Source organism: Harmonia axyridis, chromosome 6, assembly GCF_914767665.1.
Source record: "Harmonia axyridis chromosome 6, icHarAxyr1.1, whole genome shotgun sequence".
Classification (NCBI taxonomy): domain Eukaryota; kingdom Metazoa; phylum Arthropoda; class Insecta; order Coleoptera; family Coccinellidae; genus Harmonia; species Harmonia axyridis.
The window spans coordinates 34,131,856-34,153,605 of NC_059506.1; the positions used below are offsets into that span (position 1 = coordinate 34,131,856).

General features: G+C 32.7%; 3 protein-coding genes across 5 annotated transcripts in view; all 3 read right to left on the bottom strand.

Moving 5' to 3' along the window:
- LOC123682235 (mucin-3A-like) overlaps nucleotides 1–8,328 on the bottom strand; it is a 52,333-nt gene extending 44,005 nt beyond the window's left edge. The window contains exon 1 of the mRNA XM_045620765.1: nucleotides 8,075–8,328. Within this exon, the coding sequence (XP_045476721.1) occupies nucleotides 8,075–8,141 (67 nt within the window). The 5' untranslated portion in view covers nucleotides 8,142–8,328. The remainder of the gene's footprint in view (nucleotides 1–8,074) is intronic.
- A 2,052-nt stretch (nucleotides 8,329–10,380) lies between these two features.
- On the bottom strand, nucleotides 10,381–13,346 carry LOC123682240 (double-strand break repair protein MRE11). The gene is made up of 9 exons (XM_045620772.1): nucleotides 13,028–13,346; nucleotides 12,828–12,972; nucleotides 12,413–12,761; nucleotides 12,122–12,326; nucleotides 11,821–12,060; nucleotides 11,555–11,763; nucleotides 11,072–11,214; nucleotides 10,861–10,978; nucleotides 10,381–10,797 (listed from the first exon to the last, which is right to left on the bottom strand). Exons 1-9 carry the CDS (start codon nucleotides 13,173–13,175, stop codon nucleotides 10,576–10,578), a joined length of 1,779 nt encoding a protein of 592 aa, XP_045476728.1. The 5' UTR covers nucleotides 13,176–13,346; the 3' UTR covers nucleotides 10,381–10,575.
- Nucleotides 13,347–13,667: 321 nt separating this feature from the next.
- Nucleotides 13,668–19,308, bottom strand: LOC123682241 (embryonic polarity protein dorsal-like). 3 transcript variants are annotated; one of them, XM_045620775.1, is made up of 7 exons: nucleotides 19,155–19,308; nucleotides 17,685–17,912; nucleotides 15,962–16,140; nucleotides 15,065–15,288; nucleotides 14,633–14,936; nucleotides 14,356–14,397; nucleotides 13,668–14,293 (listed from the first exon to the last, which is right to left on the bottom strand). In XM_045620775.1, the coding sequence occupies exons 2-7, from the start codon at nucleotides 17,897–17,899 to the stop codon at nucleotides 13,905–13,907; spliced, it is 1,353 nt and encodes a 450-aa protein (XP_045476731.1). In that variant the 5' UTR covers nucleotides 17,900–17,912; nucleotides 19,155–19,308; the 3' UTR covers nucleotides 13,668–13,904. The 3 variants fall into 3 exon arrangements, with proteins under 3 accessions (XP_045476731.1, XP_045476730.1, XP_045476729.1); XM_045620774.1 differs by lacking the exon at nucleotides 19,155–19,308 and adding an exon at nucleotides 17,976–18,081; XM_045620773.1 differs by lacking the exon at nucleotides 19,155–19,308 and having other exon boundaries at nucleotides 17,685–17,992.
- Between the last annotated feature and the right edge of the window lie 2,442 nt (nucleotides 19,309–21,750).

The following is a 21,750-nucleotide window of genomic DNA, read 5'->3' on the forward strand; positions in this document are numbered from 1 at the left end:
GTGCTTTTAGCAAGGTTCCTTCTGATTTCATCATTTTTTTATATAAACTTACTGAACTCACATGACATAAGAAATGTCAAAAATAATACAGTGTTGCCATTATAACCATACATTTTAAATTGTATCATTCCTACTAGGAAACCCTATATAATCCATTGGACAAATTTCACGCAGCTACTAAATATTTCAATTATCAGTCCCCTACAGTCGCTAGCAACGTATGACTAAATTATTAATACACTCAATTATAATTCTCGGTGGCTAATTATATTTTCATTACGACAACTTTCACAAGGGTTATATCACAATCAATGCGGCAGATATAATTGATGTTGGAGTTAGCTTATACATGAATGGAATTGATCATGTTCATCTTTCCAATGACCGTGACATTTCTCCTTTGGAAGTTACATCAGAATCTATTAAAATAGTTATTTGTATGACAAAGATTTTATTTCAGCAAACACGGACATTCTTAGTAAAATGAAGGCAAAGCTTTCAGAAAAACCTTAAGATTAAAGTGGCAACTTTTGGAGGGACCAACCTTCTTGGATTTTAATGGTATTGGTCTCTTTTCACTTGATTTTCGCATCATTTCTTATGGTGGCGCTCACGTCGTATTTCTGTCAATGTCATTTCGAGGTTAATGAAAATCAGCTAAATGACTTTTGACAGAACAAATGAGAGTTTTTAAATGAAGCCGTTGATTGGTCAATTCTTTGTATAGAGCCACATTAAGGAAGAAAAGGGAAAAGAATGATTCAAAAAAAAATCTAAACAGTGCATGCACCAGTATTTAGACATCTTAGTTTTATCAAATTACTAACTACTGTTGCCAATTCATAAAAATAAGAACTAAACTAAAAATCACATTAATTCTATAACTTCTTCTTCTTCTTCTTTAACCACCCAAGACATAATGGCCTCAGCCATAAAATGTTACAAATGTAACACATAAACATAAAGTTCAAAGTTGCATTGCCTGTAATAAACCAAATTGAAACAAATTCCCCTCAAACCAGTCTAATATTCCGACTAGATAAGACGAATATATTAATAAACCACAGAGTTCCACTTGAGCTCTCTTCATTCGAAAGTGAGTTGACCTTTTGACATTTGCGAAACAGGTTCAATAGAGTGGAGTAACGAGAAAAAAAAACCATCATCGTTACATCGTAGTTCATGTGGAGTTATCATCTCGGATTCATCAAGCATGAAAGAGATGTTATGCTTTGTTTGGAATCGCATTCTGGCAGTGAAATTATGTTTATGTATGAGAACACTTGTGTGGGAGTAATATGGCTACGTTTGGGATGCCTGCTTTCTTATTAATAGTTTGATGGGAGAGGTGGAATCTTCACGATCATGTTTGGTATCATGGGATTTTGTGAAAAACTCGACACATGCAACACTGGAGAAGAACACAGAAATAATAAAGGGTTTTTTTAGAGCTATAGAACTTTAAATTGCAATAAAACAACGATGGATTATTCGATTGACATGAATTTTATTTATCCGCAAGATAATCTTGTGACATTACATTTTAAATATAATTTCTGGCATATGACCGCCACGGCTGGCTCGGATGTAGTCCAATCTGGACGTCCAATTTTCGATTACTTTTTCCAACATTTGTGGACTTATATCGGCAAAAACACGACGAAAGTTGTCTTCCAAATGGTCAAGGGTTTGTGGCTTATCCGCATAGACCAATGACTTTACATAGCCCCACAGAAAGTAGTCTAGCGGTGTTAAACCACAAGATCTTGGAGGCCAATTCACAGGTCCAAAACGTGAAATTAGGCGGTCACCAAACGTGTCTTTCAATAAATCGATTGTGGCACGAGCTGTGTGACATGTTGCGCCGTCTTGTTGGAACCACAGCTCCTGGACATCATGGTTGTTCAATTCAGGAATGAAAAGGTTAGTAATCATGGCACTATACCGATCACCATTGACTGTAACTTTCTGGCCATCATAGTTTTTGAAGAAGTACGGACCAATGATTCCACCAGCCCATAAAGCGCACCAAACAGTCAGTTTTTCGAGATGTAACGGTGTTTCGACAAATTGACCACAGATAAAGGTAGAGTTGGAAGAGCCTTCACCACGCTAAATATGGGGTATATTGAAGCCCTTTGCTAACTAATTAGCTGACAAAATACGATGTATTTTGATTGCTCATTAGCTCATTAGAGGTGTGGCGTGTTGCCAAAATCCATTAAAATCGTTCTGCTATATTTAGAACAATTAGGTTAGAATCTTTTCGCACCGGAAACGAAAGAATCCACGATGTGCGGATCTAATCTACATCCTGAAATTTTTTCACGTACCAAGTTCCATACCAATCGAACTGTACCACAAACGAGGTTATTGAGCAGTATTATCAGACTCTAAAAAAAAACGTGACAAGTGTATTTCCTTAGCTGAAGGCAGCAATCTAACAGTAATTCTGTATTGAGCGCTTCTAATAGGTCCTGAAGTTGCTTCCACTCGGGCTCTAGAGTGCGTTCTGTTTATTGAGCCGGACCAGTATGTCCAATGAGTCATGACGCGTTCTGTGTTGATAATCAGTGGTGACCCAGCCTTATTTCGACCATAGAATGTGGGTCAGTAGTCGATAGGACTTGGATCAGACCGTCTAATCAGATTCTGTGGCATCATTCCTTCACTATGTGATTTTATTATGTATTCATTGAGGAGGATCGCTGGGAAGATTAGTTTCATTGATTGTTTTGGCGTGGAATTGTTGGAAATTGAGAATGGTTAAAGCTGTTTTTATGCGAATTCTCACCGAGTGGAATGCAGGCATATTTCATTAAAAAAACTAATGTAGAAATTAAAGATTTTTTCAATAAAAAAAAACTTAAGATGTAGTGATATTTGGCATTAGGAGCTTTTGAGTGCTCGTTCGTTCATTCGCCAGTTGCGCCCTTAGAGAACACCATAAACTGTAGGTATACAGGGGGATTCGCTAAGAATGTTTAATCTCTGATTTTGAAATTCAGGTCAAAATATGATGATTCTGCCCTATACAAATATTAGTGGTTTCCGATATACCGGGTGTTTATAAGTTTAAATATGGTTTTGGGTTCTCACAATAATTTCTTGTTTTTTTACGTTTTCTAATTGAAAATTGGAAATTTACGTTTTCGGCTTGAGTAGTACCTTTTTTTGTTGGATTTATTGCTTCTTAATATATTTCTCTATTATGTAGGTGCCATAGAGTAATAAACATAGATAGAGGGAGTATACACAATTTTTACATGTCTCCAACATGGTGAGATTACGTTGTTGGATTGTGATATATTTTCAAACCCACAATTTTACTATATCATTATGAATGTATATTATATTGAATGAAATATATTTATTTGAGTGATTCCCGATTAAATATGCGAATTTTAATATTTGGAATCCGATATTTTTTCTAATTGTCGTATTTATAATAAGCAGAATATTTATTATTTTCTGTATCTACCTGCTGAAATCCAAGGTTTGGCAACTTTTGTTCTCCTAATGTCATCGGTTGTTTCATGTCGTTTGGCGCGCTTGAAGTTTGTTTTCTGAATTTCTGATATATTTAGGTATTTTTCTCAATATATTTCGAGTTAATATGAAACGTTGATTCACTATAGAACATAAGAAGTGCGTTCTTTGTGGAGAAAATCGCGAATTGAGTGAAATATCGTATCACTGATATGTTTTCATTTCCGCGCGCTTCATGTCAAATTTTATAGTACAATGTTGGGGACAAAATTTGCTTAATGAAAATGACATCTGCTCCCTCTATCTATGTTTATTACTCTGAGGTAGGTCCTCCTGATTTACCAAACACAACCAAGTGTAACTAGCATCTATTAGCAATGCTAAATTAGAGTTGAATTGGGAATCCTCATGCCAAAAAAACATGAAATTATCAATTTTCAAATAGAAATTTTAAAAACATAAAAAATAATATCGAAAATCAAAATTCAATTTTGATCTTGGGACACCCTGTAACTAGCAAACTAGTAATATTTGTATAAGACATGTTGGACAAAGTCGTCAAATTTTGAGATCTAAAATCTACAATTCGTTGATTGGACATTCTTATTGTGTCACCCTCAACCCTGTATATGTAAATTTATGTGATTTATATTGTTGTTGATTATTTTATCTAGATAAGAGGTTCTGATTATTTTATCCTATTGTCAAGAAAACAAAATCTAAAAACTTGTGCACTCGTAGGTAACTTTGCCATAGGATTGTTTACGCAATTTTAAAGAATTAAGGCAACTATGTAAACATAATCGTGAAAAAGAAAACAAAATATTTAATAAATTATCGAAGCATTCTTGTGAACTTTCACGACTGTTGGACAATTGCCTTGTCTTACCCAACATTCTTTCATGGTATGTTCATGGTTCACCTTGAAGAATGAACGTCTTATCAGGTTTTTCTAGTAAAGTGGGCAACGTAGGTAGTTGATTTGTTATAATTTAATACTTTTCTTCCTTTCAACGCAATATAATTAGTCTGTTATATTGTAGGTGCATCAGTTCGTTATATTTCGAAAAAAGATCTCCTCAGCAACTCGAAAATATCCAGTTCCCATTCAGTTGAAACTGAGTTGCTAAAGAGTCTTTATCAGAAAGAAAAATAAGATTTATCTGAAATTATTCGTTCAAGTTCTATGACCAAATACTGTCACCTTGACAGGAAACATCGAAATTGGTGAACATAGATACCCATAGAAACGTATTTATCAGATGTCAAGTTGACATATACCACAAATGGAGTGAAAAACATAGAGTGACACTATTTTTAAATTTTCTTCTATTACAAGTCAATGTGCATAAATAATTACCAAATGGGGTATGAATTATAATTTTGTCTGTGTTAAATCTTCTGCGAATATAGACATAATCCACACTTCGGTTACTATTTGTCTTGTTCCACGCAAGTAAAGAGGTGTAAACTAGTTTTATTCAAATTTTCACAGTTCAGTTATCTTGCACACTGGAACTAAATGCTCAAGCAAGTCAGATAAAATAAATCTTTCGTTATTTAACAGTTCCGCTACCAAGACATTACATTCCGTACAGAATCGGTAAAATTTATTTATAATCGATTCTTATTAGATTTTACCATTGGGATATCTAAAAGACGAATTTATGGAAATTAAGTTGAAATTGAAGTGTAGTAGGTGACCTTACCGTTTGATGGGCCATTTCTAAGGTCACAGACGATTTTAAAGAGCTGCAGGCGACTGAATTTACATCAGAATTTTTAATTGATGGGTATTTTATTCGTGTTAAAGTTAACAATTCGAATTTCTGGATTTTGTGTGTTGGGTGGTTTTATTGACGCTCTTTTCAAGTCATAATTGAATAGAAAAACTTTTAAATATATAGTTTAGTCGCAAGATTATTGAAATGATCAACCATAAATAAATTTAGAGCTTTGTGGATATTATCTTTATCATTATTCCACAAATTATAGATAAAAATCTGAAATTTTCTAAAAAAAATGGATTCCTGATTAGCCGAATTTCGATCTTATACCTGAAAAATTTTTTGTCGAAAAATTTTCGTAAAATTTTCCATACCTAACTAACCCTTACAAAATTGAAAAAAATTAAAAATTCTTTCATGGGACTATTGTACCATTTTATTGATTGATTCGACTATGTAGATCACGAAAATGCTTGCAGTTTGGCGATTAGTACATTATTTGAGAAATTATAGGTAAAAATCTGAAATTTTGGAAAAAAAATGGATGAAATTACCGAGGCTGCAACTTCTCCTATACGTAACCTATGCCTTTGAAACCTTACAATGTTTCAGATCAGACCCCGATGTTCAAAAAACGTATTTGTATTTGAGGGGTCTGTGACGAATAATTTAGGACATATAACGAGTTCGAATTTCCTCAAAGCTGTGAGGTCTAGTTTTTGTTGAATAAATGAAAAATATTGTAAATATAAGAACAGATCTTCAGTGCTCTCCTGAATCTCCTCAATTTCACGCTTTTAATCATCATATCGATAAATAACCAGCAGTATTGGGATCAGATATTCAAAGATTCATTACAAGTGGCATTACTTATGATCATGAGGCAAGTTTTTATCGACTTTGTTCACCTTTCACTGGGAAAAGACAAGTCCGGTTCAAATGGAGCATTTACCATTACGAATCATATGAATTGACCCAAATAATAATGATCTACACGCTCCATCTGAATATATGAGATAAAACCAACAAATAGAAAATATGTTTTTTTGAGTAGAAAGGTGTTGGTTACATTCAGTGTAAAGATAAGTACTCTCTATATCTTGTTCTACCTTTGGAGTTAATCTATGCTTGATTGAAGCTAGTTTCTAATGAAGTTTTTAAAGCTTAAAGGACTAGGTACCACTTTATAAATAAAAAACCTAGAATATCATTGAAACTTTCAGGCACTCGTTATGGGTACCTAAAAGTGGAATAAATTTCATTAATTTTGTTGAAGAATACGATAAACTTCTGAATTTCAAGAAAACGTGGTTACTCTATCTTCTAATTGTGGCGTTCACTTCATTTACAAGTTGGATGTCAAATTGACTTTTGAGTTAAATATGCAAGCTTTTATGAACATCTATGGATGCCAATTTTTATGTTATTATGCCAAAGCAGCAAAAAGGCAAGTTATTTATTATTCAATGCTTGGGCACAGAATTACACTTTCTTTTCTTCTTCTCTCATAAGGGTGCTATGAAGATGAATTTTTATATAACTTATATTTTCTATGGTTTTGATAACGCAATCAACGTGAAAAGTTGCATCGAGCTTGAAATTACTGATATGAAATTGCTTATATACTTCTGCACGCAAATTTTCCAATCGGTCACAGAAATATTGTGTTTTCTTTGCCAATATTCTTCTTGAGTTTTCTATGATTCTCATGATGTGAGCAGCTTGAAATTTTGCAAGAATCATGAAATAGTTATTTTATATCTACACCCAAAATCTTAACTCCGTCAGTTTTGTAGTCACTTAAATATTGTATTTAATGGATTCGGTCCTTACTTGGCGGAAATTCATTATAAATAAAATAAAACGAAGTAACATAGTGGAAATTACTTCGTTTTATTTTACTTAAATATTGGGCATTTTTTTTTAGATATTCTTCTCGAATTTTCTATGGTTCTGGGGACGTGGTTAACATGAAATTTTGCACGAGGCTTCAAATTATTAGTCTACATCAAAATACAAATTCCCATTTCGATTGAATCTGCAGTTTGAAAATAAGCAAAAAATTTTGAAATTACCATATTTACGGAACTTTAGTCGGATTTTGGACATCAATAAACTTAACATTCGAGAACGGACGGACAGAATTGAATTTTACTACGAATTCGACGTGAGTGAGTCGAACCTTAGCGTTTAAGACAATTCTTGGCTCAAAATTTGAAAATTAGAGACGAAATAATATAGCGATCTGCTCGGGGAACGACCGCTCAAAAAATTGGCGGCATTTTGACAGGTTTGAATCTGAATAAGATCTGCCAATTCGGCTGTCCAAAGCTATTTTGAAAACCGTGAAAATTAGGTGTATTTGAATTTCAATCTCAGAGATTTGAATTCATAATTTTAGTAGCTTTCAAAAACCGAAATTCGAAGTATGTATACCTATCAGATTATAATCCTCCCTTCAACAGACACACACAGAACCAAAATATAAAAAATTTGGTGTCATTATATTGATCAGAATATCCAAACCTCGAAGTTCTACGCTTAATAGTTTCGGAGTTATGAAATTTTGAATATTAATTCATACATAATTCACCAACATATCAGATTAACTGTTGGGGTGGATTGACTGAAAGAAACAACTAATAAAACTTTCAATTTTTGATTAGTCGAAATATAGTATAAAGAAATTGTAAAGATGATATTTTGAAAAAACAAACTCAAATCTGAAGTTTTGACGTAATAATGCATAATATACTTTTTTCCCAGTTCCATAGCGACAAAACTAGGAATTAAAAAAAAAATTAAAATAAACTTAAAATAGCATAAAATTTTCCGCAAAAAAAAGAAAAAACATCTACCTGTCAAGCCTTCAGTTAAAACTAAAAATATCGCAAGCGTCCTTAAAAACTCCTTTGGCATCAGCATCTTCAGGAAATATCCTAGTGGGTTCCACTAACAAAATCACAATTAAAAAAAAAATTTTTTTCTGTCGATCTCGAATTCACAAGTTCACACCGCGGACATCCACATTTTCGCGCGTATACTATTACCATCGACTTCTTCCTTGGCTTAACACTTACAAGACGGAGGCTTGAACAAGACTGAAGTAACTGTCTTTACATTCACCTGCTTCTCCATAGCTTCAAGCTAGAAAGCCGACATTTAATTGCATATATTTGGCTATGTGACTACCTCAATTCGAATCGATCGAAAATTTTCGAATGTGGGTTAAACATTTTACAGAGTTAAGAATTAATTGTATGTTTCAAATCTGTTTGATCTTCCCACAGAACTAACTCATCAGCCATCCTATTTTGCTCAATCATTTATCAATCAAGGAGAAAATTGGTAGGGAAATGATTTTGAGTTTATACACTGTGTCTGTAAAGTATGGAACAAATTCATTTTTAGCTAGACAGACCATTTTAATAAATGTTGATTTTTTTTTTAATTTACCGTATTTTAAAATAATAATCTAATTTACAGGGTGAATTACTTTCGAGTAATGACGTAACCGTCATTTTTTTTAAATGGAACATTTGGCTGATTCCAAAAATGTATCACATGCTGATTCCAATTTGTACAGGGTGGACAAAAATACAATAGATTTGTGTATGCTCATTAAGTAACGCGTAACATTCTTTATCAGTTAAATTAACAATATTATCAAAAATACTCATTGTCTAGCGGCAATTGGTTTGAATGTAACACCCTGTAGTTTGTTACATTTTAGATTAATAAAAATGAGCTGTTTCCAAACATGTTTGGTACTTGTGGTCTAGCAGACAGAATATGAAAGAAATTATTTCTTATTTTTATACATTTTTATTAATCTGAAAATGTAACAAACTACAGGGTGTTACAATCAAACCAATTGCCGCTAGACAATAAGTATTTTTGATAATATTGTTAATTTAATTAATAAAGAATGTTACGCGTTACTTTATGAGCACACACAAAACTATTGTATTTTTGTCGACCCTGTACCAATTGGAATCAACATGTGATACATTTTTGGAATCAGCTCAGCTAGAGTAATCGTAAAATTGAGACGAAATAGGGGTGTTCCATTAAAAAAAAAATGACGGTGACGTCATTACTCGAAAGTAATTCACCCTGTATATTAGATTATTATTTTAAAATAAGGTAAATCAAAATAAAAACTCAACGTGTTTCAGGATTATTTCTTAAAATGGTCTGTTTAGCTAAAAATGAATTTGTTCCATACTTTACGGACACAGTGTATAGGTACAGACTTAAAGCCATTGGTTCAAAAAATATATATAGAGGGTGATTCACCGCGATGGCCTATTAGACGTTTATGGAAAACTGATCATAATTTTGTGCTGAAAATTTGAATGCTGGGGTTTGAGACAATGATCTTTCTCTCTAAAATATTTTCAGATCTCTACAACTTCCGGTTATATCGGAAACATACAACTACTTCCTCATTTCAAATGGCACACCTAGTATATTAATATTACATCATGAGATAGCTTATTTGATGACAATCCCAGCAATATGCCATACCTTGGATAAAAACTCAATGGTTCATGAGTTAATGGGGTTCTTATGAAAAAAATTGGTTGTGACGGGGACTCACATTTTTTTGAATATTTCTGCAGAAAAAAATTGTTTCGAAAAAACCTTTTTCATTTTTGATTCCGCAAATTGAAAGACTGTTTGCAGTATGGATTAATAATGTACAGGGTGTTTATAGAAATATCATGAATTTGGACGACTCAAATTCATCAAAACGCAAGATTTTCAAATTTGAACCTATATTTTTCACTATTCCATTCAACATACAAAAATAGTGGGACTTTCTTCTTTGGGGCTCGATTCAAGTCTTTAAAAATGAAATTCGCAAAGTTATAGAGGACATACAGCTGCAAATGTTCGAATTGGTCATGGAAAATTTAAAGAAAAGAATATCCATTGATTTTCCTTAACATATATACCATTTTTATTACCTATATTTATTTATTTAAAAATGAAACCTCTTATTGAAAACCCCTTAAAATTATAATAATCGGAATAAGCGGAATAATCCATTATTTTCATATGCTTTTTCATTTCCCAAAGAAAATTGAATTAACACTTTTGTCTTTTTTTTAGGACTACTGGTGAGGTGTTTTTCTATCTATGGTATTAAAAACAAGAATTCAAGATTACAAATTTATTTAAATGCCAAAAATATCACGAATAGTATTATAAAATATTTTACTTAAATATAAATAACAAGAAAAAATTTGCAACACTAAAGAACTAGAAAAAGAAGCACATAGTAAACAACAATGAAACGAATACAATGTTAACATTAGGGAATGGAAAGAAGAAAGACAAATTCAAGTAATTCTTATGATTTTTCTTTAGCTTTTCCCCTTCCACCTCTTGGACCTCTTGAACCTCTACCACCTCTGGAGCCTCTACCTCTCGCAGGTCGTGAAGGTGCAACAGAAACTCTAGATGTATTAGTGTTGTCGTCATCATCGTCAATATCTATGACTTCACTAGGAACATCATCATCTTCCATTATTGAAGTTTTTTGAACATTTTTTCTCCTTAGAATATTCAACACCTACAAAATTTGAAACAAAGTTATGAATTTAGAAGGAAAAAAGCATTGAATTTCTCAAGTTACCTCCTCATCTTCATCCTGATTTGTCCTCATCTTGCACAAGTTTTCCAAACAGTCATCAACTTCGTCTATTTCTGGATCAAGTTCTATCAATTTTTCCAAAGTTTTTTTGAATTGATGACTGGAAAAATTATTGTATCATCTGAATACTCTACACCTAACTATATTTTATTGTTTTGTTTGATAATTTTATTAAAATTCAATCATCACTTACTCGATTATTTGAATAGGAGCTTCATCATCATCGGTATCGATGTATTTCATTACACCATCCGTAACTCCCTTTGCCGAAAGAACAAGCATTTTATTTTTATCAAGATATTTCATTATTATGTCTTCAACTCTTTTAATATTTTCCTGCAAGTGAATTTGAGGGTTATGTTAGGTTAGGTTTAGTTTTTTTTGACAGTCCGGATTATGTGACTTTTAAATGGTGTCAGTTGGCATAACCACAGAATATATCTTTGCTGTTGCAGTTTGTGAGTTTACAGCAGAATTTTCAATTATTCTTTCTTGGTTTTGTGTTGTTTAAACTTGGTAACGCGGAACATGGCAAGATAGGACACCAAAGCTGGCATTATGCACCTAAATCTATGGCATTCCAATCGCTGTAGCATTTAATTTTAAATTTCTATTATTCGAAAAACTTTTCATATTCGAAGCTTTTTCAATATAATATTCCAATGAACAAACTTACATTATTGAGCGCACCTTCACCGAGTTCCTTATCAAAAAAGATTTTCTCCCTTTTGGCTCCGGATATACTAATGAATTTCAAGATATCTTCAGGGTTCGCCACTCTTCCAACAAATTCTTGACTGAATTTTATGGCGTTAAAAAGTTGATCTTCATGTCTGTAATGCGCTCTCAATCTTATTAAAGGCAAAATACCCTGTGGGAGACGATCTGAAAACAATTATAGGTTAAGAACAAACCGTGCTCTAATCGTAGGATTATCCTTACTCAACTGCCCTGCTTTCTCAATCATAGTCTCCACATTCATCTTTATGACCTTTTTTGATTTGTCTAATTGGTCTTGCATCGGAACTTCGGGAAAGTCGATTAAAAGATCTTCAAATATGAATGGACGAACTGTTCGCAATTCGATCTCATCGATTTTGAATTTTTTTTTGTGAATTTTTAGAATGCCTACTTTTTTAGTTATTGCTTCACCTGCACATAGAGAGGTAGCAACTGAGCTGCCTAAAAATGATATTTGTTAATTGGAACTCAATGCTGCCATTCAATAATATATATGTTGAACCTGGCTGTGTTATAAATATTTCTCCAACTTTTTCTGGGGTAATTCTGCAATCGTGTTCATGACCCCACATTACCAAATCAATGTCATTTGGAATCGCATCGGGAGGTATAAAATTTTTTGTTCCTCTTGCTGCTCTATTTTGATGCAGTACTAACAGATTGAAGAATTCTTCATCGCCAATATTGTCAGGCTTAGCTATAGAAACCTATAAGCCAAAGATTGCGTTCAATCCTAAATTTTCTTATGATATTCTCTGATCAAATATTTACAAATGATCAATAAATGTAGTACCTTTTTCTCCAGAAATAGTCTACCCAAACGTTGATCAGAAATATGTGATAAACCATATAAAGCCAACAAGCTATCTCCTTTTCTGATCAGAATTGGATTTATTTCAACTTTAGCCAGGTCATTCCACCTTCCAAAATAATTTACAAGACCTGTTGATGCCAAGAGATCCATTGCAGAGACATGGTTTTTTCCAGTGGGGTCATCATGATTTCCATGAATAGAGAAAACAGGTATTCCTACATTCAAATTAGGATCCTCGTAATTAACTATTTTGTTTACATTGTGATCAAAGTTGATTTGCTGATCAGACAAAATTTCTATTCTGACTGGATTGTCTCCTAAGCAATAACTGAAATGAAGATCAACCAAGTTTTACAGGCATGCTTTCTTGAATTATCCCACAAATATTTCTTACTTTCTGAGTAGCCGTATACACTTATTGAAACAAGATGGACTAGGCTTGGTATCATGAAAAAGATCACCTCCTAAGAGAATAAAGTCGACTTCAGAAGCAACACCAATTTTCAAAATTTCTTCAAATGAATTGAAAGTATCTTCACCTGAAATACATTTGTGATACAAAAAATTCAGCTACTTAGTGTACACTGAAGTTACCTCGGATAGAATCATTTTCTTTATAGCCTAGATGTATATCTGTCGCTAACAATATTTTGAAAGGATTTGTATCCCGACTTGGTTCGTATTGATCAGAACTCTGGCCTTCAAAAGAATCATTTATTGTATTTTCTCCATCACTGTCCATAGCTGAATAAGCAAATGTTCACAATATAGTGCATAAGAAATGGAATATTATTCTGGCTACCAATTTACTGATTGAAATCAGTATAAAATTTGTAATTTGTAATGTTTTCACTATTCCAACCTATCTTGGACTTGGAGGTAGAAGGCGCGAAATTTTAAAATAATCAATGTTCTGTGAACATTCGTTAAACACAGAGTAGTCTTTTCTTTGTTGATAAAAGAACTACTGTCAGTGTTGCCACAATAAATTTTGAATCAATCATTCCATAGGAATCTAAAAAATAGCTATAGAATATACAATTCTTTGCAAATATTATACGATGCTATGAGAGTTTGCCAGAAAGAGTTTAGAAATGAGGTTCGTTTGCTGCGCCCTCTAGCAGTGATCGACTGAACTACTAAGAGCAGTGCAAATATTTACAAAGAATGGTTATTCTATTGTCGTTCTTGATTAGATTGGTGAAATAGATGAAATAATGAAATGATAAACATAAGCTGTGAATAGTTTTTATTATATCAGTAAAAAAATTATTTATATTTATAAATATATTATGTAATGTACATTATTTACAATTCTTTTTATCAGTGTACATATGATCGTTTTTCATTGGATTTGAATATAATGGATGATATATCATAAGTTCGATAGAAGTAACAAAGCTTGAAATAAAAGGTAATAATTTTTTATGTTTTTAGGATTCGAATCTTCATATTGGCAAAAAAACGCCAATTATATTTGAAAAATATTATTTATGGTATCGTTTGCTAGCCTTGACCAATCATAATCGAAATCTAGTTCTGAACGCTGATTGTATCCATTTGAAATATCATTCAAAGGTAAATTGTTGTACATAAAACCCCAATTAGTTGCTGGTTGGCTCATTGTGTTTTGATAATGTTGGTAATTTGTATTGTTGGTATTGCCCATGGGATGGTACATTGGTGTTATATTTTGAAAATAGGTTCTATTAGGTCCTGGTTGAACAGTTTCAGGTATATTTGGAATATTCATCTGGTAGGTTAAGCCACTTGTGGACGGTAGGTTTGGTTGACATGTAGTCGATGCTTCATCAGGAGGTAATACATTTGGCGTTTTAGGGGGAAGACGACGGATTGCAACTGTAAGTAGACAAAAAAATTAAGCATAAAATAAAATCTTCAAGAAACAACTGTTAACTCACCTTTTTTTTCAAACCTCATATTACTCGGAAATGGATTTTGACCTAAAATAAAAAAAAAGAAGGGAAATTAAGGCTTGTTTTATGTAAAACTCAAAAGTTTATGGTAATCCACAGCTTATCAATATCAAATCGCAGTTGACGTCAGTTTGACAGTTTGATTGTCAACCATAGAACGAAGTGGGATTACAAATGGTCCCCTAAGATATCGATATGGAATGTCTACCTTTAAATTTCGCATCCCAAATTGGAGATATCAAAAAAAGTGGAGTGTACCTACCGCAAATTTCGAAATAACGTCTCATGTCAATGAGATTTTCAAATCTCGGTTTTTTTCTTTTTCTTCCCATTTCATTGGCAGGCAAGTACTGGAACGGAATTGCAGCACTGAAAGCATTGTCGGAAGGTCTCTTCAACTGGACCATTACTTCAACTTCGGTCTCTATTTCCAAATTGCAATATTTCGGAACCTTCACAGCAAGAGCGACATTTCTGTGAACTTCCGAAGGCGATCCATATTCCTCCCAAGTTAAAACACCTAGCTGTTCTTTGTAAAACCGCACCTGAATATCGTCTTCGAATATCTAAAATGCAAGGATTGAGGTAAAATAACTACTAATGACATGTTGCGAATTTTCTATGGTCGATTCGACTACAGATCGCAGCGCTCTGGCGGTTGGTAGTGAAACTAACATGATGAGTACAAAATTACCTTTCCACATAGTATTATAATTTCGGGTTCTTCGTCCACTGCGCAAATACAAGTGGATATCCTGGTGATGACTAGATTTGGTAAATGCTTTCTGTCGTAGATTGGTTCGCTCACCACAGGATCTAGAGGCACCCTACATTTACCATCTTCACCCTTGATGAAGACTTGGAAGCACAAACGCACGGATCCTAAGTCATAATTTGCTGCATTCAGGTCTATACCGGCTGAAAATGAAATTTTGATAAGTATGCATCATATACAGGATGTCTCTTAAAACCTCGACGCTTTTCAATGAAATAAATTTTAGTGAGAAATTTTCTATAACTAATTATAAAACTTCGTTTAGTATGCATTTATTTGATTAAATCAATTGATCTGAAATAATTTTTTAGAAGTACTAATTCTAACATAGAGGAAAAAAACACCATCACTCATAATTTGATCAGAAATGTCATTTTCATTTTCCAATAGTTCCTTTTACTGTTCCTTGAATAAAATTAATGTATTCATCATTATTTTACTTTGGGGCAAACGATAAAATAGAGTTTCATCCAGTGACTCCCCTCTAAGTTTATAAAAATTATGCAAAATGTTATCTACTACAATGAATCTGATTATCCGTGGATCTGGCAACGTTCATCCAAATAAATAATAGAATTAATACCAACTTCTATGTTAAAAATAATTGAATTCTGTGTTATTTTCGGTAGAAAGGAAAGGAGTGGATTGGCCCAATGTGAAACACTTAAATGCTTATAACTTTTTACCAGAGCCGAATTTGCAAAAATGTTTAATGGAAAAGGTGTTTCATTAGATAAGATGAATCTCTATTTGAATTTAATTTTCAACTATTACGCTGTATATTGTGTCATAGAGTGGAGATCTTGTGGTACTTACTGTTGAATGGATCTACGTTGATCTTTCGTCTTTCTTTCAGCGAATCGCCAACGTCTTTTTTCCTTACACATTTGATGCCGATATTCGAAAACTCTATTTTTTCAAAACCCTCGGGAATGGTCCTGGTGTAGACTCCGCTTTTGCAACCTTCTTTGCCGTCCATGATAAAAGGATGTGGCCTGTAGGAATGTTTCAATTTAGTGAGAAAATTTAAAAATTTAAAAAGATATACAACATTTCGATCGAACAACTCGCTGATTTCAATTTGAATTCTATGGTTGATCCAGAAATGAATTGAAATCCAACACAGAAATGTTTTGTGAAACTCGTGATTTTTGAATCCAAGAAAAACAAAAACAAAATCTGCTCTGAATGTATAGTGTGAATTTAAAGTTGTACATTAAATTCAACCATATATTCATCTCGAAAAGAAAACACTTGTTTTATTCACCATTGAAAATCAGTGACAAATTCTACAAATTACACAATAATTATGAATCCAACCCTGCTCCAGGAAATGCCTTGAACATAGCTCATGCAATGTTGCCACGGTTTTTTTTGTATAATCAAAGTCACAGATAATTTAGTTTCTAATGAGGTGCATGCAAAATAAGGTGTTTTCGAAGACTACTACAGAATCGATTCTAAATTGGAATTTGATCATCAGAAACGTCATTTTTATTTTTGAACTGTTTCTCTTGCGGTCCCTTAATGAAAATTAATGTATTTATAATTATTTTACTTTGAGGCAAACGATAAAATAGAGGCTGGCACACTCAGAGCAATAAACATATAGAGAGAACATATGTCATTTTCGATAAGCAAATTTTGTTCCGAACATGAACTTTCAAATTTGACATGAAGCGCGCGGGAATGGAAACATATCAGTGACACGATATTTCTCACTCAATTCGCGAGTGTCTCCACAAAAAAACGTACTTTTTATATCCCCTAGTGAATCAACGTTTCGTATTAACTCAAAATATATTTAAATAAATACCTAAAAATATCAGAAATTCAGAAAACAAACTTCAAGCGCGCCAAACGACGTGAAACAACCTATGACACTAGGAGAGCAAAAGTTGCCAAATCTTGGATTTCGGCAGGTAGATACAGAAAATAATAAATATTCAGCTTATTATAAATTCGACAATTAGGGAAAATATCGGATTCCAAATATTCAAATTTGCATATATAATCGGGAATCACTGATATAAATATATTTCATTTAATATAATATACTCGAAATTGATTCCTCGCTTATCACTTGGTGAAACATAATTTCAATAATTTTATTAATATAATATATATTCATAACAATATAGTAAAATTGTGGATTTGAAAATATATCACAATCCGACAACGTAATCTAACCATGTTGGGGACATCTAAATATTGCATATACTCCCTCTATCTATGTTTATTACTCTATGAGTCAACCTCATTATTTGTCGATCTGGCAACGTTCATTCGAATAATTAATATAATGCATAGAACTTTTATTTTCCCAATGTTATCTCAGTGGTGTGAGCATTGAAAGAACAGGAGGGTATTAGCCCATTGTGAAACCATTAAAAATGCTTATAACTTTTTGCCAGAGCCGAATTTAAAAAAATGGTAAATGAAAAGGTGTGAGAGTAATCTATAGTTGAATCGAACGTACAACTCCAAGCCTCACCCTGTATAATTTCAATTGGAAATGCTCAGAAAATAAGAATCTCACCTGTATGGTTTGTCTTTGGTAACGCAAGACACTAAAACTACTGCTTTTTTTTTGTAGCCGAATATCTGGATGGTTGGGTAGGTCTTTTGCTTCTTTGTTGACGAAACTCCCATTAGTGTGCTGAAAGTTTCAGATTGGTAACGAAAACGGGCACGATCTGGTGCTGGTTGTTCAATTATTTTGACGTAAGGTTTAGTAGACTGTGACTTCATCATGGTAAGTGAAAATCTGAAAGATGTAAACAATAACAATGTTTATTATGTAAGAAAATATCAAAGGAAAGGGCATTACTTTTCCCCTGTTATCTACATAAACAAACAACAAATAACAACAAAACTACCAAACGACATAAAGAATAAAAAACAAAAATCAGAGAGATAAAAACATGTGCGGTTCAGATTCCGAATGTTTTCAACAAAGGCGAAATTTGAAAACCAGTGTCGTAACTAGAGTTCATTCATATAGGGGTTACCCCCACTTTGAAAAAGCAATTCAGTTTTTTATATTTTTTTTAATTGTTAGTAAAAATTTTTTCCTGGAAGGTATAGGGGAAAATTGTGAGTAACAATTAAAAAAAAGTATAAAAAATTGAATGATATGCTTTTTCAAAGTGGGGGTAACTCCCATTTGAGTGAACTCTAATTACGCCACTGGTTTTCAAATTTCTTCTATTAAAAAATAAATCAATCAATTATAAGTTTTGGTACTTATTTACATGAATATGAATTTGAACGAGCGCTAAAAAGCTCCTAACCGAACTTCAGAGTTGTAACACATTCTTTCTTGAATCTATTTTTATTTGATAATTCTTTGAGCTCCAAAACTTCCAAGAGGCAGTCAAGATAGAAAACATATTTGTTAGAGAGTTGTTTGTAGTCTGTACGAATAGATTTCTGGGAAGAAAAGAATATTAGGTAGGTATTATCTTTGGTAATGATTTCTCGGAAACGCAGAGGTAGGTAAAACTATAAATGAGGTATTTGTATTGTTAGGGTTCAGAGATAAAATCTCTTATCTCATTTTGATTAGGGCTTCTCTGATTCACGAAATTTGAATATTAAAACAACGTCAACTGGAAAAAAAATTGTGATCTTACATCTTACATCTTTTTGTTTTGATAGTATAATTATTGTATAATTTTATGAGATAGTTTAATTATGTACACCTGTAATTGGGCTTTACGGCCTGTTGGATGTATTATTTTCAAAATAAAATAAAATAAATCTTGCTGAAATGTGGGCAAATAAAGCAAAAAAGTATTCTTCACATAACGAAAACAAATCTCTACAAAAAGCTTGTTCCTACTGACTCTTCATTTAAATATAACTCTTATAGCTTGAAACAATAAAAGATAAATTAAAAAGATATTCCAAAAAAAAAACCAGAACCGAAAGTTTGATGAATACCCAAATTTGTTTCAATTAATTTAATCCCAAAGATATTCATATATAACAAAAACAGGAAACTTACGTATCAAAAAATCCAACAATAGGTAACAAAACTCAAAATGATCCTTGGCACTCAATTGGCATAATTCAACACTATATTTATTCTTCCAAATATTTCAAAATCAAATCACTAAGTAACACCGCACCATACAAAATTTGTTTATGTAAAGTAAAACAAAGTATAAAGCAATTAAGAAACGATTTAAATTTCATATCAGTTGTCATAGAATCCCGTTTTATCTTCTTTTTTGAATCCTTCATAGTTTTTTTACTGTGAAATAGGTATGTTTTCTCCATAGGTTTTTTAAATGCTCGATGAATTCACATCGTTCACGAATGAATTATGTTTATTTCATATTTTAGAAGATTATTAATTACGATTTCAGAGAAATAATAATGTTTAAGTTCTGTGTTATCTCGGTGGTGTGAGAACAGCATAGAAACAGATGGTTCTGAGGGTGCAAATGATGTGACGACCCCGTTACAGGTTTCTACACCAAGTTGGCAGCTGCAAGTTTTAGTTGAGTAATGTGCGTATAGATGGTGAAGATGCCAATGAAATATTTTAATGAATTTTTTCAGATGAATTAAGATAATTGAAATGTAACGAGTTCTGTATCAGCCCTGAGTGCATACTCTTCTTCAATATGATGATTTATATTCTATAGACCCTAAGGATTAAAAATCATTTGTTCGAATAATCTCCTTTCAAACTCCTTGAAAGCTATCCAATAAATTTTTTAAATCAAATATCCTAAATTGAAAACTTTCACAAGCGATATAATTGCAGATTCGTATTCAGAACGTTCAAATTTCCTTCATCCTAATGTATCCAATGTTATCCAAATTCCTGCTCAAAAGCAATAGACCGTTCAAATTTGAGCATATTTTAATATTTATTGGAGGCTTTGGAGGTCCTAAATTATGAATTCGATAACGATTTTCAGCACAAAAAATTATCCAAGCATTCAGAGGACAATTAATTATTCTGGTTTGACGATGTGGATTTAGGTTTATTGGTGCAAATGACTCAAGATAACAAACTCGTAATATCTCGGTTTTGGGGTCTTGTAGGGAAGATCTGATTAAAATACAGGATTCCGTATGGAAAGTTTTCCATGGTATCAAATTTTCAGAAAGATCCGGGACAAAAAGGTTTTTCTCGCAAAATTTTTCAAAGGTTATAGTCTTGGTTTTATGAAATGAATCGGCTGTTCAAATTTAAGCATATTTGAATGTTTCTAGAAGGTTTTGGGATACTAGACACCGAATCCGATAACGATTTTTAGCAGAAAAAATTATCCAAGCATTTAGAGTACAATTTATTATGGCTTGACGATATGGATTAAGATCTATTGGTGCAAATGACTCAAGACAACACCCTCGAATTATTCTTAGAAAACTCGTAATATCTCGGTTTTGGGGTTTTGTAGGGAAAAAATGATTTCAATAGGGGATTCGGTATGGATAATTCTTCATGACATCAAATTTCTAGAAAGATCCGAGACAAAAAGGTTTTTCTCGCAAAAGCCGTTGAGTACTCATTAAGTACTTAAAACTTTTTACCTGAGCCGAACCCACGAGAAAATTTTGTACATTTCATATTTTGTTTAAAGATATTGTTGTAGATATTTACGATATAGGTCACTGCTTTGAATATAGAATAATAATTATTTTATATTTTATGGGTCACTGTTGCCGGTGGCGATATCTAGCGGATTATCTTGTTACTAAATATTATATGGAATAGGTTTCTGTCATCCATTCGAAGAAGATTTCTGTAGTTTTTACATTCAAAGTTTTCACGAGAGATGTCAGCGCAAAGTTGTTTGTTTCTTGTGTTGCAGCATTCAAAGATGATCCGGCGCTAACTTGGTGCTTCAGGATTTTGAATTACTCTGAATAACTCAATTCTAATGAAAAATAATGAGAACTCTGGTCACTGTACCAGGTTAATGAATGAGAAACGAAATGAATTATAGTTTGTTGTAGAATTTAGATTGATTTCAATAATAATCATTTGTTATTGGAAGGGATTGAAAGAACAAAATTTCTAAAGCCTTTTGAAGTATTTTTAGCTGTTTTTATGAATGTTAAATCTGAAAGAAATAGACTAAAATGTATCAATTCATTGAAAATTGTGTAACCGAGTGAATTTTACGTATATTATGTTTGAATCCATTACAAAAAACGGTTATTGTTTAATTTTGTTTGTTTTGTTAGGGATATGATTCACTTTTGAGCTAGGACTCCGAAATTGACTGTTCGAGGGCCAATATGTTCTACATACTCCGATTCTCCTAGGACTCTGTGAGACCTCGTCAGTCTTTATACAATTACAATGCTTATAGCTTGTACGAGTTAGAAAAATCAGTTCTATGTAGGCTTTGTTACTGTGTCCCATCTCGATTTCAGGTACAATTTCAAGACCAACTAAACGCAAAGAGAATGTAAATCTCTCAATGAAAAAAGAAAGTTTTTTATTTCATTCTACTGTATGTCATGCAGTGGCGAACTAGAGTTGACTCTTGGGGGGCGGGGGTTACCCCCGCTTTGAAAAAGCCATATCTTTCAATTTTTTTATGAAAAATTGTTTGTTCAAATTGTTTCTTACAACT